Source organism: Phoca vitulina, unplaced genomic scaffold (genome assembly GCF_004348235.1).
Source record: "Phoca vitulina isolate PV1807 unplaced genomic scaffold, GSC_HSeal_1.0 scaffold1, whole genome shotgun sequence".
In the NCBI taxonomy this organism is placed as follows: Eukaryota; Metazoa; Chordata; class Mammalia; order Carnivora; family Phocidae; genus Phoca; species Phoca vitulina.
The window spans coordinates 84,603,282-84,622,153 of record NW_022589704.1 but is presented as its reverse complement, the minus strand read 5'-3'; the positions used below and the strand labels follow the sequence as shown (position 1 = coordinate 84,622,153).

Sequence of the window (18,872 nt, the reverse complement as noted above, 5' to 3'; positions counted from 1 at the left end):
TTCCTATAATTCCTTATTAAAAGTTCCTTCTACAACAGTGTATTTAAAAACTGCCGGTTTCTGAACTAACTTTTTCTTGCCCCACTATGTAAAGTTTATATACCTAATAACAGGTGATAATGAATTGGGCTTTTGGGAGCACATTGCATTAGGAATCAGGCTTTAGTATCAGAGACTCATCTTCAAAGGCTTCGGTACACTCTGGCTGATTTTCTTACAGTAAAGAAACTCAGAGACAGAGAGTACAGGACTGGTCAGACTGCCCCACAGATTCAGAGAAGCTCCTTTCAGCTGTGCATTCACTCCACATCCAGATGGATGGCACACCATTCCATCTATATTCTGGGGAACAGAAAGGTGAAGAGGCTAAAAAGCTAAATTAGCTCCCTGCACATGGCCTCACCAGAAGTTCCATCTATCACTTTGACCAAAGGCTCATTGGCCAGATGTGGTCACATGGTCCCTCCGCCCACCAAGGAGGCTGGGAAATGACCTCTTTTAGCCAAGTACATTGCCATCCCCTCAACAATGCATTGTCTTGCTAAGGAAGAAGAGAATGAATATTGGGTGGGTGTGTACCTTACATATTACCCACATATATTGTCTTTTCCAACAGTGACCTCTTAAAGATCACCACGAGCTCTGTGCTAGAGGTCAGAGATAGAATATAGAAAGGAAAGGTACCTAAGTCAATGTGTATGAAGTGTTTAAGTTCAATAAATAATTACAGTTCTAAGTTCTGGTTAAAATTATGGTGAGAAGAATTCTCTAGGTGCTAAGTAAATCAATTCTTATTATGCCATCCATGCCCATAAAGGACAAAAGAAACAAAATGAGGGAAAGCAATCTATGTGGTATGTAGTTTTAAACAACTTCTTATTTTTTTTAAATGTATATGACTAGGTATTACTTTTTCAATTTTTATTTTTTGCACTTTTTTATTTTATAGCAAAAACAAAATGTGTTAGGGAGAAAAGATAGCATGAAGTAATAAAAAAGATTACTTCCCCTTCCACAAAATCAAGTGAACAATAGAATATTGGTAATTGAATCACACTGTGTGTCTTCATCTGTCCGTTACTTTTGCTACTACAACAAATTATCATAAACTCATTGGCTTCAGACAACATGAATTTTTTATCTTACATTCCTGGAGGTCAGAAGTCTGAAATCATCTTCACTGGCGGAAATTGAGGTGTTGGTAGCCCTGTGCTCCTTCTGGGGTCTCTCTTTCCTTGCCTCTTCCAGTTATTAGAGGCTGTCTTCACTTCTGAACCCATGGCCCTTCATCACATAGCCATTTATCCTCCTGTTTCCATCGCCACAGTCATCTTTTCTCTCTAACTCTGATACTCCTGCTTTTCTCTTAACCACCTTTGTGATTATACTGGCCCCACTCAGATAATCCAGAATAATCACCCCATCTCAGACTTCCTAATTGAATCACATCGGCAAAGTCCCTATTCACAGGTTTCAGAGATTAGGGTATGGACATCTTTGGAAAGTCATTCTTCATGTTACCACATCTTATAAAAGAGTAAAGCATTTATAAAACTGATTCAGTACCTGATCTTAACAAGATGATGTCAAAGCCACACTGTTGCTGTTTCATATTACTGTAATTTACATCAGAGTCCAAATAAAGAAACTTCATGATAATGATGTTGAATATACTTATTCTCTTTGGCTGCTGATTAGGACTTTAAGTTACTAAGTCTTTGTCCAAAATTCTCCTAAGAAAATTCCCTCATGCAATTATGAAATCTCCTTCTTTTCTAACTTTTATTTATTTTTTTCCAGAAAAGCAAGACTACAACACAAGAATTGAAACTATAAAGTCTCTTGTGCAAAACCTCCCTCCACCAAATCGTGACACCATGAAAATCCTGTTTGGACATCTAACTAAGTAAGTTGTAAGGGTTTCTCGTTGTGTCATCATATTCTCATTTCTTACATAAGCAGGTATTTAATTTCAAATCTCTAAGACAAGATTTTCCAAATGCATCTATCTCAAATTTTCCCCTTAGCCAATCTAAGTGTTCCTACAGAAGCTGGAGAATATACTAGAGGTAGGAAGGAGAACCTACAAAAGGAACTTCTAAAATAAGTTATTTTTTCTGGTCTTTTCAACAAATAGATATTTGCTGATTCATTGTCATAACCTGACCCAGAGCCCTAGGATAGACCATCTTTATTTCATTATCTAGTATAAGGGAAGAGCATGAAATAATTCAGACATGAGTGCAAAACATAGCTTCATCATGTACAAAGTGCTAGGACCACAAATAAGTTACTTACACTGTTTGAAATTCACTTTGCTCGTCTGTAAAATGTTGATTCAGATTGATAAGGTGCTATCCATGTAAAAAGCTAAGAGAAGAGAATGAAGGTAGAAAAAAAACAAGTGTAAAGGCCCAGAGGTCCACAGAACTTGATGTACTTGAAAAACAGAAAGCAGGCCAGGATGGCTAAACTTAACGAACTAGGGGTGGTGGGGTTTGGAGTTAAGGTCATAGCCGTTAGACTGACTGCTGTCAGATCACACAGGTTCTTGTGGGCCTCACCGAGAGCTTTGGATTGTATTCTAAGTACAATTACAAACCATAAAGAGTGCTAAATTGAAGGAGTATAAAAGATCACTCTGGCTGCCATGTGGAGAATGGATTGCAAAATGGAAGCAGGGAGACCTACCTGTAAGGTGGCAACCATAGTGGTCCAGATGAGTGGTAATGATAGCTTATGTGGAGTCCTTAAAGAGAGAGATTGGTGATGGGTCAGGTTGGATCTGCTGCTGGTCAGAATGCAGTTGGAAAAGGAAAGGAGAATTCAAGTGTGCCCCTTAGGGTTTGGGCTTAGGCAAGTGAAGAAATGGTAGTACGACACAGATGGGTTGAATAGGAAGAGCAGACTGGAAAGTTCCATTTTGGACGTGTTAGGTTTGAAATGACTGTTACTCATTTGTTCTCTGTTAACACCTTCTTCAGATAAGTCAGAATGCAATGCACGTGATGAGGTTTTGGCTTTCACCATATACCTATAGTAATGTTGAATCCTGATAGAGTGTCACATAGATTGGACAGTTTTGTTTTTGTGAGATTGAATCTCCTTAATCACCCATTCCTTGGGTTGAGTCATTCCTACAGATTATTGAATTAATCCATTACATGATTTTTAACTGTAAATTTAATACATGTAATTGCACACAAAAAACTTAAGCATCAGTGGTGCATGTAGATTAAAAAGTGAAATTTGCCTACTGATTACTCTTAGCCTTCTGAACAGAAATAACAAACATTTTTGTGTATATGTGTATACACATATAAACGTATGTGTATATGACTGTTATTATGTTAAAGTTTATCATACTGAACATATTGTTCTGCAATATTTTGCAACTCATGGACAGTCTTCTATTTCATTAGGCAGACTTATGTGATTCTCACTAATAATGACATAGTCTTCCATAGTATGGGTAGTCCATAATTGGCTTAATCAGTCACTGCATTAGGGAACATGATTTAATCTAATCCATCATATTAGTTTCTTTCTTATTTTACCCCAGAGGAGAACCTGTGCCAAAGTTCAAACCATCCTTTATTGCTAGAATATCCCTTCTTATCACCTCCACATACTGGCCATAAGGGGAAACCCAGTGTGGCTTAGTGAAAGGATCTTGGATGGGCTTTAAGGAAATAGAGAGCTCTAGAGTCAAATCCTTATTCTATACTTTACTCTTCTTATGATCTCAAGAACATAAAATTGGATTAAATAATATCAACCATACCTTGTGGTCATGAGAATTAAATGAGATAATGCATATAAAATGCCTGGCACAAGGTAAGCATTCCTCAAATGTAAATTCTTTTCCCTTAGGATCCAGACATATCATGAAAGGGGTTTCAAGTTACAAGTAAATACTGGAGTGCTTATGCCAGTAACTTTAACTGGACAAAGTCATAAAACAAATGGAAAAGTATACTCTTTAATGCTATGCAATACCTAGTCTTGGAGATCTTGGGAAATATCCATTACTCGGTCTCAATTATTCCTTTTTTTCCCCCAGCTGAACGAACAGCTATAAAATGAAGAAACTTAGAGTCAGCTAAATCCTCCTTTGAAAAAAATAAAACACACAGATGAAAATCCATCCAATTAAAAACCTTGGAAGGATGAGAATCCTCCACCTTTATGCCACACCATCCCATTATTATATCACCTTCACAGCATTCACATTATAAGATTTTTCATTATAAATGAAGAGAAAAGTGTTATTTGCTAGTCACCAATCTTTCTTGAGTGGTGTGACCATATTCCGCCCTGCACTGATTTATAAACTGGGTTTAATTATGCATAAGTGTGTGCACATGATTATATCTTGTTAATCATTTTTTGCTAAGTTTTAATAAACAGCCAATCGTGGCATGTCGTGAAAGCCTGAGAAGACTAAATAAGAAGATTATTTAATAGGAATTTTAAAATATTCATGTTTGAAAGAATCATTAGAATGTTTTCCTTAGTCCTGATGCATTTGGTAGTTCTTCAGAAAATCTACCATCAACACTTGTGTGTAGTGTTTATTTCAAATTGTTGCAAATATATATATTTTGAAGTTTGTTTAGTGAGGGTCAGGGAATGTAATGAAGTGCCAAAAATTCCACTTGACCTATGTACTCTGTAGCCAAGAGAAGAGAACTCCATTTTTTGCGCAGCACTGAATTAAACGTTCCCTTGAAAGCAGAGCTTTCTACCAACTACCAACTGAGGAAGCTTAATACAGTACAATTGGACTACAAGGTGGATGCCAGTCCTGTCTGCAAAAGCCAGAAGTTTTAAAGGGTTGTGATTACATTAAGCATAAGATTACACAATGGCTGAACCTGCTGAATAGTCTCAGAGTCCAGCGTCCTCATTCTTGATCAAACTCAAGGTCAAGTTCTATGCTTCTGCTGTGCTAAAATGAGACCAGAAATTCAGAATAAGCTATCATCTCAAAATGCCATCAACCAGAAACCTTTATTAATAGCCACTTTCACAAATTGACATTACAGTGATAAGTCCTGTAAGGTCCTGTAGTACCTTCTGAATCATCACATAAATGGCAAGTTCTATCTCTACAAAATATGTGTCAAGTGCATTTTCCTTTAGCCTGCTTCTTTGGAAAGTCAGGGAGGCAAAGTGAAGATGAAGTTAATGAAGAAGGAGGACCTAGAAAGATAAGATTTAGTTGCTGATGGGCTGTAGTTGGAGATTAAAAGCCAGGCAAAGAAGTTACATAAGCAATAGAGAACCATTGAAACTTTATTTATGGGACACTTGTATAATGTGCTCAGTGTTTATGAAAGTAGTCCAACAACAGAGTGTAGGGTGAACAAGATAGAAGGAGAAAAGAACCCAAGAGGCCACATGGGAGTTGTGGTTGGATTAGAGTGATGAACATCAAATGGAAAGACATGGCCTAAATCTTGAGAATTTTCAGAGGAAAATTCCACACAATTTTTATTTCTCTCATTTCTTTATCCCCATATCCCATCAGCCATGGAGTTAAGTCTCAGGTTTCAATGCTAGGTGATTGTGAAAATAGTCCCTCTGACAACAACAACAACAACAACAACAATAATAATAATAAAGCAAAAGGAGATATTGTGTAGAAGGGTGCACCCTTTTTCTCTATTTTGCAAATATAGAGAAAGAGGAAGATGAGGTTATTGAAAACTAATTAAATAGGATGAATCCCATTTTGTCAGATGTATATTGAATCAAGCCCTTTATATGCTGCCAGGTAGGATGTACCAACCAGCATGGTAGGAAAGCCATATAGGTAATATATTTCAAGAATAAAAACCTTTCAAATCTTCATGTCTTTTGAGCCAGTCATCTTAAGTAATGAGGGAGGCAGTTTATGCAGACAAAATTACTTATGACAGTCGTATTTGCACTGGTAAAAACTTGGAAACAACCTAAGTGTCCAGTGATAGGGGAAGGTTATATAGAACATGACACATCATATCAGCTTAGTGAAATGTAGTTCATGGATAATTGTTTTTTTTTCTTAATTTGGAGATAAATTAAAGTCAGGGATACAATATCTTATGTACTCAAAAAGAGTATAAGCATGTGGGAAATTTGTGCATCTAGAAAAGACTAAAATTTTTGTTGAGATGTTAATATTTCTTTCTTATAGTCATTAAGTTATGAGAGTTTTTCTTCCCCATGTGTTGCTTTTTCTCTCCTAATAATGGTATAGAAGGCAATATTGAGGTTAAGAAAACAGGTAAAGAGAGCAGGCTTTGGAGTAGGCAGATCTGAATGTGAGTCTTGGCTCTGCCACTTATGGAAGGTGTAACTTTGAACAAATAACCTCTAAGCTTTCATTTTCTCATCTGCAAAATGGAGATCATAATAGAACCTATTTCTCTGGTGAGGAGTAAATGAATAGTGTTTTTAAAGAGTCTCACACAGTACCTATCACTTATTATGTTCTAGATAAACTTTATACATCAGCATGTATCATTTTTATAGGGAGAGAAAAAGAAGATAATTTTTTAATAAAATAAATGTAGGGAGAATTGTAAAAGCTGGGTTGCCAAATTTCCTGGCTTCCAGAAAATGTTTTATCTCACCACAGAATCTTTTTCCAAAACCTGAGTCCCTGCACTGGCCTGACTCAGCCAGTTTCCCCTAGTCCCAGGGAGGCTGATTTCACCTGTTTGACCAACCATATGACATCCCACACCATGCCAAATCCCTTGTGAAATGCCCAGACCAACTCTACCTGTCCTTAACTCTCCATCTGCCTGATTTGCATCTTGTCCCATGTTCACAGATCAGACTATTTTTACCTTCGAAGTGATAGCTTGCTAAGATCAGCTACTCTACCTTAAGTCTTAGGCCCGGTGTGAGGAGGCTGGAGAAAGGGCACAGGGCTTCTCTGCTTCTTGTCCAGAGCCTCCCCTGTTACAGCAGTTTCCTAAGGACAGATCTCTTGCCTTGTAGTCTTACTTAGCATAAGATTCTCACAGTGAGGGTGCCTGGGTGGCTCAGTCAGTCAAGGGTCTGCCTTCGACTCGGGTCGTGATCCCAGAGTCCTGGGATCGGGCCCTGCATCGGGCTCCCTGCTTGGCAAGGAGCCTGCTTCTCCCTCCCCCACTCTCCCTGCTTGTGTTCCCTCTCTCGCTGTGTCTCTGTCTGTCAAATAAATAAAATCTTTAAAAAAAAAAAAAAAAAAAAGATTCTCACAGTGAGAATTTCCTGCCAGACAGCACAAGCACACTGGCTTCGTGGGAGCCTGGTAAGTGAGACAGGTTGAAGCCGATAGGGCCTTATCCTGTGCCTCAAACAGCCTGTGTAAACACTATTAGAATCCTATCAACTACGTATCTACCTGATATGTAGCACTGATCTTTGGAAGTTCTGGCATTCCTATTGTTATTACTCTGAGTAAGGTGTTCTGGCTGTGGCTGCAGTCTTTCCCCACATTTTTATTTCCAGGATAAAAATCATACATGAAACGCACAGCAAATTTAGAAATAAATACAAAAAGTATTCCCGCCAAGCTAAATTGAACTCATTAGCCGGATTAACTTTGTGGCTTGAGTTTTGGAAGCCAAAACAATCTCACATTTTTGAGTGGGGCAGGACATGAAAGAACATTCCATTCCCATGTAGGGTATACATTGTTCAGAGAAAGTCAAAATGTCTTAGAAATGGGTGGCTGTTAGAGATGACTAATTGTCATTCACTGGTTTTCAAAAATAGCTTTGGAAGAATATATTTGCTGCAGACTTTAGATGCAAATAAATATTCTTATAGGAGACTTGCACTTTGTAAAATAGGTTGAAAAGAAAGCTAAAAAATCTTCCCTGTTGCACTGACTCTAAGAAAATCGCCCAGCTGTTCATAGAATTCCAAGGTGAAGGAATGATATGGCTGAATAGACAAATCTCATGGAAGCATGCCAGTTGAATGCCTTGTTGAAAGGCTAAACTGTTGAGCTATGGCTATTTTGTGAGAGTAAACTGATATTTAAAGCTTCTCTGTGGTCTTCATGGGTGTTAAATAAAATATTCTACAAGAACATGTCAGAGGCAACTCAAATGATGATGACCTAGAAATTGTATGAGGAAACAATGGTGAGGAAATAATTCATCCACCTTGACTATAAAATGGCATGGTGAGCATTTCTGATATTTGGGGGGGGAGGAGGGGCAGGGAATGACACATGGCCAAAGAATGAACTTGATAGCCCACGAGCTCTTGCCCCTCTCTCTGGTCTTCAAGACCAATGGCTGGTGAAGCTCTCTGCCTCCCATCAGGCCTCCGAGTGCTCAGCTCTGGTGTGCTTTGGAGCAGGCTATGTTTTTCTGTGCTGTCTTCTGGCACTCCACCCTTTTTCTGTACACTTTGGTCGCTCACCCAACCATAATACCTGATAGCCAACGACTTGCAGGCCATGGGTATTTTTACTGGAAAATGAGGAACCTGTACAAATTGTTATTTTCTTTTTTCTCTCTTTTTTCCTTTTTTTTTTTTTTTTTCCTGAGGGACAAGGGCTGCAAGTCGTTTGAAATAAGCCAGAAGCCTAATAGCTCCTTTGCTTGTGTATTTGAAATGGCACCCTAATCACTTTGAAGAGCTAATGTACTTCCTATGGGCCTGAAATTTCTCAACTGGACTCCCGTGGCAGAATTTGGCCTGGTAGTTAAGAAAATTAATTACTCTGATCGTGAGGATGAAGCAATAGTTCCCAACTCCCTGTAGTAATCATTAAAATGTCATCTACTTAGGAGACATCTTGGCACAGGATTTATAAGGTTTGTGAGCTGGGGACTAAGGTTCAATGATCCTTCCAGTGGTGGATCCTTGTTTTGGAGGAAGGCTTTGGGAGATAAGGTTTTTAAGACAGCAGGGAAATTATTACTTTAGATCTTTTAATTTAACATTTGAATGGTAACATTAGCCACTGAATAATAGGAAACAAACAAAACTTAAAATGACTACTGCTCATTTGTCACTGGGTTCTCTGTGGTTAGTGGTAGTCCACCCCATGCGGGTATTTCCCTCATAAGAGGTAAATTTTTTAAGTTGTCCCATCCTTCTCCACTATGAAACTTGGCCTTTTACCTAATGGAAGGAACCAGGGATCTGGAATCAGAAGACATAGGCTCAAGTCCCAACCTCAGCCCTTAGAAACTACAACATTAAGAAAAGCTTTTAATGTCTTTAAACCTTCCCTTTCGATCGTGTGTGAAATAGGTCAAATAAATTCACACTTAGGAAAATGTTTGTCAGCTGTGAAATCCTGTCTATTCCTTTAGGAAGTCTTAAATACATTCCCACTATATTCCAGGCACTGGACTGGATCATAGGTTGGCCAAGTATGGCCTGCCCTTGAGCTACATACAGCTTGCTGCCTGTTTTTGTTAATAAAGTTTTATTGAAACACACACACACCCATATGTTTATGTATTGCCAATGGCTGTTTTCATGCTACAATGGCAAGAGTTAAATAGTTGTGACAAGTTGCACAGGCCAAAAATATTTACTATCTGACCCTTTACAGAAAAAGTTTGATGGCCCCTCAACTCAATGCTAGAGGCATAAGGAGGACTCCTACCCTCACTTCTCCTATGGTCTCCTGGCATAGATAAATTAGTAAACAATTGCAATAAATACGGTGCAAAGTTGCAAGACGCTGTGAGAGCCCCAACCAGGAGCTGGAATTTAGCCTAGAGAAACCAAAGAATGCCTCCCAGAGGAGATGGAACAGGCTATCTTTAAAGATGTTGTTTTGGCAGACAGCACAAGCAGAGACCAGGTACAAAGACGTGTGGAGGAGGAGAACTATGGTGTGGTGAAGAAAGAGCGAATCCTCTGGCATGATTGGAGGATTAGCAAGTATAAAAGAAGTAGCAGAACGTAAGCTTAGAATGTAGTGAGCTAGAGCTAACCATGAAAGACCTTTCACAGGCTTTGTTGAGGAATTTGAAATTCATTCTTTAGACATTAGGTAAATCATGGAAGGGTCAGAAGCAGGGAGATAAGATGATGGGATTTCTATTTATAAAGATCACAGTCTTTGGAAGGGTGAAGGATAGCCTGTAGGAGGGCAACACTAGAGATAGTGAAACCAGTCATGAGGGTACAAGCTAGAGATCCCAAACTAAGGAGGTGATGGGAGGAACAAGGACGTGGGATGGATGCAAGAGGCACAGAGGAGGTAGATTCAATAGGACATGCTCACCAAAGGTATGCAAGAGGTTAGGAAGAAGAGGAGTCCCAAGTTATGGACTAGCTTGAGTGGTGATACCCTCAACTCACATAGAGGAAAAGCATAAAATTAGAGGTATGAAAGAAGTTGGAAGTTTGGGGATGTGATGTGGGATTCTTGATAGTTCACTAGCGAATTCCATTTGAGGATAAGCAATATCTGTTGGGAATGCAGGAAAGGTAATTGGGATCTAGGTATGAATTTGGGAGTTATCAATTTAAAGGTGGAATGGGGTAAGGTCATGAATAACCCCCAAGGGACAGTGTGAAGCCAGAAGAGAGCTGAGGACAGATTCCTGGGGTTGTCTAACATTGAAAGAGTGGTCAGAGGAAGACGCTGGAGTGAGAGTCTGAGAATGGCACACATGGTGATAGAAAATTTGGCAAGAGCAGAGGTCTTATGTTTTTTGGCTGAGATTATTACTTCTACACAGGGGGGCTAGTAAATTCTCGTGGTAACGGGACATCAGGCAGAAATTCTGGTAATGAGCAGCTACTATTCTATCCTTCATCGTTTGCTTCTTGAGAAATCACAGGAATAAATATAATAACCGAGCAGGAAAAAAATGTTATTCTATAGCATAATGAGGTCCTGAAAAATACTGATAAAGATGGAAATTATAAAGAACTGAACAGGTGCCCTCTGCCATTAGATCATAGGTTCTAGGAGGGTAGGAATTTGTGTCACTTTGATTCCTGCTATATCCCCAGAGCTTAGTACAGTGTCCCAAACATTATAGATCCTCAGTCATTTTTGTTGAACGTGACTTCACGGAATAAGAAGATAATAATCTAATAGCCAGTAATGGTTCCAGTTGGCACCTTGATATAGTTCAGACTAGAACCAGGGAATATTCCATATTGAGAGTATTGGTTAGTAAGCTGTTCCTGTCAGGTTTCTCTCTCCTCACCTGATATTTATCTTTTCATCATGATGAAGAGAAAAGCAGCTGTAATTGCAAGAGAAACAATATTAATATTAAGATTGCATGTTAAGAGACCCTGAGTACAATGAATGAGTGGTCAAAGAGGCTTCCCCTGCTGAGGGAGCCTTGGTTAGGGAATGTGTGAGTGCCCACCAGTGTTGGAGCCTGTGAGGTAAATTCGCTGGCGTCCAAGGTGAGTTGCCAGTGCTTCTGATTTCTTAATTGTCTGGGATTTGTAACAGATCTTGGAATAGAAAAACTTCATTTCACATCTCCTGTCATGGCTTCCACTATGAAACTAAAGAATCTCTATCACTCCTGTCTCCTATGAACCCACCCTGACCATCGCTGCTTCCAGATCCAATCTTGACTTCCTACCACCTGGAATTATTGAGCATTAGGTGAAGCAAACGAACACAATGATCTTGATTACAAAAATTTGCCCTCTGCTCTTCAGTATATAAAAAATTTGATTCTCCTGTTTAACGGAGCAGAAACACAGCAAACTTCAAAGTGGAAGGGGGGAAAAAAAATCAACCAGACCTCAAGTCACCTGATTTCCAGTCCACTAGACCACACTCTGCTTTCTTGCCAATACCAATACTCGATTGTGTTTCCAGAGAAGAAGGAATGGTAAAACAAAGAGTGAGAAAGACCAGCCAACTATGATAGAGGCACAGGCCTATCCCTTGAATTCCCTTTTTTTAATTGAACACCAGCTATAATCCCAGCTCTTTAAATAAAATTACCTAACTAATTAGTAAATTGACATATTTATATAAGGGGTTTTCTGGCTATCTGTTCTCTCTCTCCTTCCCTCTCTCCCTCTCTCCCTCTCTCTCTGTCTCCCTGTAACACATTGCTTTGCACCCAAAAAGCACCAGGGAAACTTTGATTTCTGGGGTTCTTTTTAGAAACAAGTTCCAAATCCACGTTCATTAAGGCTGCGTGTGTGTGTGTGTGTGTGTGTGTGTGTGTGTGCATGTGTGTGTGTGTGTCTACGCACCCTTAGAGAAAGCATGTTTTTTAAAAGGCAACGATGGTTCTGCCTTTTACCACCTTCTTTCTCCTCTTTAAATGGAAAGCACTGAACCCAGATGCCCAACCACGGAAGATATTCTTCCAGAAGCAGCATCTGGCTTCCTGGCAAGCCCTACAGGCGAGTTGTTTGGGGAGCTTTGCAGTTGTCTCTCGGTCTGTCACGTGTATCAGAGACCGTGGCCTCTCTGGCTGGCATGTCCAGACAGCTGCCAATTCCTTTCAGTTCACCTTTAATTCTGAGAACGAGTTCCCTCATTTTCATTTCTTACCGGACCTATTTTTTTTCTCCCCACTGCCCATATGAACTCTAGGACAAGATGCATTTCTCATTGCTGCCTGCCTGTCAACTTCCTTTGCAGGCCTCTGTCTTTTGAACCCGAGTGAAATTCTCAGCCATTTAGTACTACATTCAAAGAGGTGACTTTAAATAATATTTCTTAGCCATTTCTTGTCAGCATAGCTCCTTGTAAACTGTGGGGTCGTTCCCTGAAAAAAAGAAAAGCAAAACATTCCATTGGAGTAATTTATTCTGGTCTGTACACAAGACATGAAAGTATTCTTGACATTTGTGTATTATTTAGTTAAATCATATTGGCTCCCCACATCCTTGTCACACCATGAACAAAAGAGCATTGCGGGACTGGAAAACATGAGGCAACAGGGCAGCATTACAAACAGCACCTGCTTCAGGGTACTACATTTTTTAAAGTAGCTTCATTTTTTTTTTACCTGTATATATATATATTTGTGTGTGTGTGTGTGTGTGTGTGTGTGTTTTACTTGTGAAGGATTCTGTGGGGGTTTTTTTATGGATAATTGTTAAGAACACAGAGTCCGATGGTAGCCCACGCACGAGGAAGCCGTGACAAGGTGCTGACAAGTCCAGCAGCAGTACCCAGAATGCAGAGGAGAAAGCAGAAATTAGAGCTGCAGGGTGACATCCAGGAATAGTTAACACGGGGTAGCTGCACATTTCCATGTTGTTGGGTTTTTTTTCCCCTGCATGCAAGAAAAAGTGCAGATTACATATGAGATTTCTGATCTCAAGACTGTATTGTCTGGGCTGAGAAAACATGGGACTTAGCAGTGGACAGGAGGAAATCTCAGCCATTAATAATAATTTGTCTGTGGCCAGTGGCAGACTCAACGCACACTTGACTTTGAAGAGATACACAACTGAAATCATGGGCTTAACTGGAATGAGAGCGTCTGGGGAACAAGGAAACGAATTTAGGGGCTGTTTGGATCAGGACATTGGGAAAATCTCCTTTGAAACCATCTGTATGACAGTAGAGCTCAAATTTAAGATTAGAATTTTTAAGTCTGTTTTATCTCTGCCTCAATGACATTTTTTGGTCTGTAATTTTTCCTCAGGTGAATTTGTTAATGTGCACAAAGGAAGTTGAAAATACATGCAGAACTTAGAAACTTTACTAAATATCACCCCTTGTGTAGAGATGACTGTGTCTCACTTCCAGTAATTTCTTCTCTTCTATATCATATGCACATTCTTTTTAACCAGGCTATTTTCTCTTACATTTTCCCTTTTTTTCCCCCCCTGCCTTTCCTGCCTTATATCATCATCATCCTTAAATTCTTCCTCCCACTCCCCTCACTCTGAGAAGTCTCTTCACCCTCAAGTATTGCTGCCTACATCAATCTCCCCTTTATTCAGGACCCACGATAGTTATATACCCAGGAACTATCGTGATAGACACGGAGCTGGAAACGAAGACAGTTTTACCCGGATGACATCAGCCCCTAGGAGCTGGGAACGTCATTCAGTTGTGAGGCCTCCCTCCCTGACCCCTGCGAAGTTCACTTCCCTCACCTCACTCTCACTCCCAACTTTGTGGCTCCAGACCCTCCTCTTCTCACGAGATTGGCAAACCAGCTTGTCTTTATAGGGATTCTGTTAGTCTACCCATCTGTTTGAGGAAACCTCTGCTCTTTTCTTTCTCACGTTCAAAGAGACAAGTAGAACACTCGGGGACAGAGCCGTAGCAAGGAGGAGGCAAGACACGGGTGCTGGCACTCCAACACGAATAACACTTTTTTTCCTGCTCTCCATGAACTGACAGTCAGCAGACACCTCTTAATAAATACTTCTTCCTTCATCAGTTTGTTCACTCATTCATTCATTTCACTCACTAATGAATTCCTTTATTTCCCACCATGTTTGGGATATGAAAAGAAAGAAGAAATTACCTCTGCTGTAAAGGAATGTTTATCTAATTAATTTGTGTCTCTGTGCTTGGACATCAGAACAAATTTCCTCACATAGTGAAAAGATATGCAAAGTGATATTTTACCTAAAATCTGATTTTTTTAACCCATTTGAACACTTTTTTTTTTTAGCAATCATTTCACATCCCAGAAAAATTCTACTGTTAAAAACACAACTCTTCTCCAATGAGAGCACAAGTCTTCCTCTTGGCCCCCTGCTCACCCATCTTTTTCCATTTCTTTTTCACTTCCAACTGCCATTCCGGGGCCGTAAGTGCTTCCCTGGTACTGACCTTTGAGTCATCGGAAGGGGATTCCATTCCCTCTCCTAGGGCCACATTTCCTGCTTAGGGTTGGAGATCCCCCACAGAGATAGTGAGGCATTTTATGGGTGGTTTACATGTCCCACTCTATTTTTCTAACTAGCAAGAAGGGAGAAATAAAATGCATGCCCTGTTCTCTCTGGCCTCACTCTCCATTCATAGCACACTGAAAATAACCAATTCCTAGAGAGCCAAGCTCTTAAAGTAATTCATACTTCCCTGGCAATGACAGGATTTTATCCTTCAACTTGGCAGAGGAAGTCCTATTTGATTCACCCCTTATCACATTCTTGCTATTCTCTGTGCAAGTTTCCCCTCCAACACCCTATAATAGGCTAGGTGGGCCTAGAAGAAAGTGGCTACATAGGGAAACGAAAGAAATGTTCATTGTCACATTCTAGGAATTTCTGATCCCAAAGCACTTGTGTCCAAGAAATGGTAATATCCGAGAAAACAGGCATGTGGTCATGTGGGAGACCCTGGGAGGTGGGGATAGTAGGGGAGGGAGGAGATGGCCACAGAGACGTTTTGTTCATCACAAACGCAGCCACCTGAAAAACACCAGCTAATTAGCAGTCTATAGCCACACAACACAGCAGTTTAGTACAAGAAGTGAACAATACTTTACCTAATTGAAACTACAGAGCGGACTTAGGTAGACTGCATGCAATTACACAGATTGGAAGTCAGCCAGGACACGGAGGTTAACAATCCCTTCTCTCACAAAAAGCACCGCGGGAACTTTAATGACCACAAGTGGTAAGGGCCGTTATCCTGCAGCCCATCCAAAAGGCCTCACCTCTCACAACCCAGATTCCATCAGAAGTGCTTAATGGTGTCAACTAATTGGCTTGGGGGGGAAGGGCGCCCTCTCTAGGCACAGGTGCGCTTGTACCATGTGACTAATTCACCTTTCCCAGACTAAAATAGGCTTTCAAGTACTGGGGTGGAGGGGCTTTCGAAAGAGAGGGGACATTTGGGTGGGTCACGTGGTGGACAGTGGGAGCTGCGAAGGCTGTGCAGTCTCCTCAGCCTCCTAGTCTCCTAGCCTCCTCAGCCAGCACTACTGTGGCCTAAGCAGTCCAGAAAGTTCTAGACTAGGATTTCTTAAACTTGAACGTGCTTACAAATCAGGTCACCCAGAGATCTTGTTAAAAATGTAGATTCTGATTCAGGGGGTCTGGGATGGGGCCTGAGATTCTGCATAGAGAACAAGCTTGCAGGTGCTACTGATCTAGGAACCACACTTTCAGAAGGCAGTTCTTACAGGGAAGGGGGAAGAGGTCTCCCTGAACCAGAGAGCAGAGGCTGGGCAAAGAGAAAGAGGACTTTAAGATGAGCTTAACACCCAGAATAATCAAGTTCACTTTCATTTGTCCCAGGAACTAAAGAACAGAAACACAAGAGTCCAAAATAGTAAATATGCCAATCCAGTCCTAAAATCTACTCATGAAATGGCTTCTACTCTTGGGTTGCGGGGGGGAGGAGGCGCAGCATTTGATCCCTGAACACGTTCCGTGAATGAGACACCTACTCTGAACAGTGGTAGGATTTGCCACTCACTGGTTAGTGCTGTAGCAGAGATACACGGGCCGGCAGGGGTCTGTGATGACCTCCCAAGAACCAAAACGGTCTTTCAAGATGAATCAAGAGAAGACAAGATAGCAGAATGCAGACCTTCAAAGCTTGACCAACGGACAGTGAAGGGAGTGATAATCTTGCTTCAAAGCTTCGTAAAATAGAATCAGAGTTGCTGAAAAACATCAAAGAATGGGCCATTTTTAAGCTTATATTATGCAAACTTAATTTATTGCTGCTTGCTACAGAGGCTTTCATGCTAAAGCCTGCATATACCATTAAAGATTTAATTGTTAGTTGGATTAATGATTATATTCTTTATCTAGTTATTTCCTAAGTGCTCCTTATACTAATATCTACATATTTTGTGACTTCTTAATGATAGAATTCACTTTAGATGTATGGAGAGAAACACACACACACACCCTTAAAAAGCAAGACCCAATTAATCCCTGGTGAAAGGAGTATGAGTTCCTACGTTTAGACACGCTGTAAACATGCTATAAACTAGATAAGGCTGGAGTTTAAATATACATTTATCCTAATATATAGCTCATCAGTATAGCTGCAAAAGTGCTATTACTTGCCAAAGATATATAAATTTAGGATATCATTCAAAATATATCATTTGAAATGCTCAGCTGTCTAAAGCCAGCATGGTAAAGTACATATACAAGAAGGAGAAGAATATAAGCATCCATCAAAGAATCAACAGGATCTATGGAGTGTCTACTCTGTGCTCCATACTACACTGGGGAGAGCTAGGAAGATAAAAGAAGTATAAAATCAGAAGTATAAAGTTCTACCTTTGCAGAGCTACTAATCTAACAGGCGACAGAGCACTTAGAAAGAGAGAGTAGAGAATAATTAACTGTTAAACTGTAGGTACAGAGAGAAATAGACTAAAGGAGTTGAGAAGTCTTCAGTGAAAAGTGGAGATTGAGTTAGGCTTTGATGCACAGGTGGAACTTTGGAAACACAGGATCGTTCCATGGGTCAGCTTGAGAAAGGCCAAGGGAAGCCAGGATGTGGCTGTGAGCAACCTGTACTAACCATGACAGGCGGCAAAGGAGGACGAGACTTGAGTGCAGGGGGGAGCCAGGTTATGGGGGCCCCTGCAGAAAAGTTGGAATTTCATGTCCCAGATTCCATCGGGAACCAAGGCAGGTTATTAAGGGGGTAAAGAACTGGTGTTTTTTAAGTATCTCAAATTGAATAGTATCTCAGTATCTCAAAGTTATTGAAATGGACTTAGCGGTGGAAGGGCTGAAGAATGGGGCTAGAGCAAAGCCAGTTAAACTGAGCGGATATCTTGCCATGACCAGAGAGCAATTATTCCCGTGTTGTCTGTGGAGCTCTGTGGGAAGAGCGTAATGCCTAGACAGACTTTCACGGAAGTCAAGAGTACTTGCTGATAGGTTTGATATAATGGATGAATGACTGGAAAGAATTGAAATCACTGCCAGGGCGTCCAATTAGTAGACTAAAGAGAATGGAGATGTCACTGGTAGAAACTGGGTCAACTTTGATGGAGCACCCACTAGAAGCCAGGAACTTAGGATACATCAGTAAACTTAACAGAAATCATTTTGCTAGCATGGAGTTTATGCAATACATATAATATAAACAAATAAAACAAATATGCATAATAAACAAGGAAACACTACACATATTAGAAAGTGGTGGTTGCTAGGGAGCTCAAAAAAGTGGGGCAGAGGAGGAGAATCAAGAGGGGTGTGAGGTGGTCTGCAGTAATAATTAAGGTCCGTTGGAGAGGAAGTGAGATTTGAGAAAAGATGGGGCGTTATTGAAGTGGATATTTGGAGTCAAAGCATTCCAGGCAGAGAGGACACCTAGCGCTTGGTGTCTTCAAGCTACAGTAAAGCAAGAAGGCCAGTGTGGCAGGAGCCAAGAGGAGGTGGGGAGAGGAGGAGGAGGGAGTAACATCATTGACAAGGCCCTTGTGAGAAATTGGTCTTTTGCTCCAAGTGAAAAGAAAGGGACAACGGGTTGTAAAGTTGGAAACAAGAATGGCATGAACAGACAGACGTCTATTTTAAAAGAACATTAAAAAAAAAAGATACAGTAAAAAAAAAAAAAAGAATCAGGGGGTGCCTGGTTGGCTCAGTCAGCAGAGCATGCAACACTCAATCTCAGGGTTGTAAGTTCGAGCACCACGCTGGTGTAGAGATTACTTAAAAAATAAAATAAAATCTTTAAAAGAATCAGTATGCTGAGAACACATCCTAGGAAAATTGGAAAACTATTTAAATTAATTGGAATCTAATTGGAAATAGTTATGCGTGGGTAGGAAGTGTTTCAGGCATTTACCTCTGATGGTTTGAGAGAATCGGAAGAAGTGAATTCCAGTCCCCATCCTGGAGACAACTTTAGGTCTGTCACTTCACTTCTCAGCCATTGTGTGGTCATTTTCAGCATGGGAATAATGCTTAAACCTACCTACCTTGCTGTGTGTGTGTGTGTGTGTGTGTGTGTGTGTGTGTGTGTGTGT

General features: G+C 40.4%; 1 protein-coding gene across 2 annotated transcripts in view; it reads left to right on the top strand.

The window, feature by feature from the left end:
- The window catches only part of ARHGAP15 (Rho GTPase activating protein 15), a 602,789-nt gene that overhangs the window by 540,076 nt on the left and 43,841 nt on the right, over positions 1-18,872 (top strand). For both annotated transcript variants that reach the window (XM_032411154.1, XM_032411161.1), the window contains exon 14: positions 1,801-1,906. In XM_032411154.1, coding sequence (XP_032267045.1) covers positions 1,801-1,906 — 106 coding nt within the window. The remainder of the gene's footprint in view (positions 1-1,800; positions 1,907-18,872) is intronic.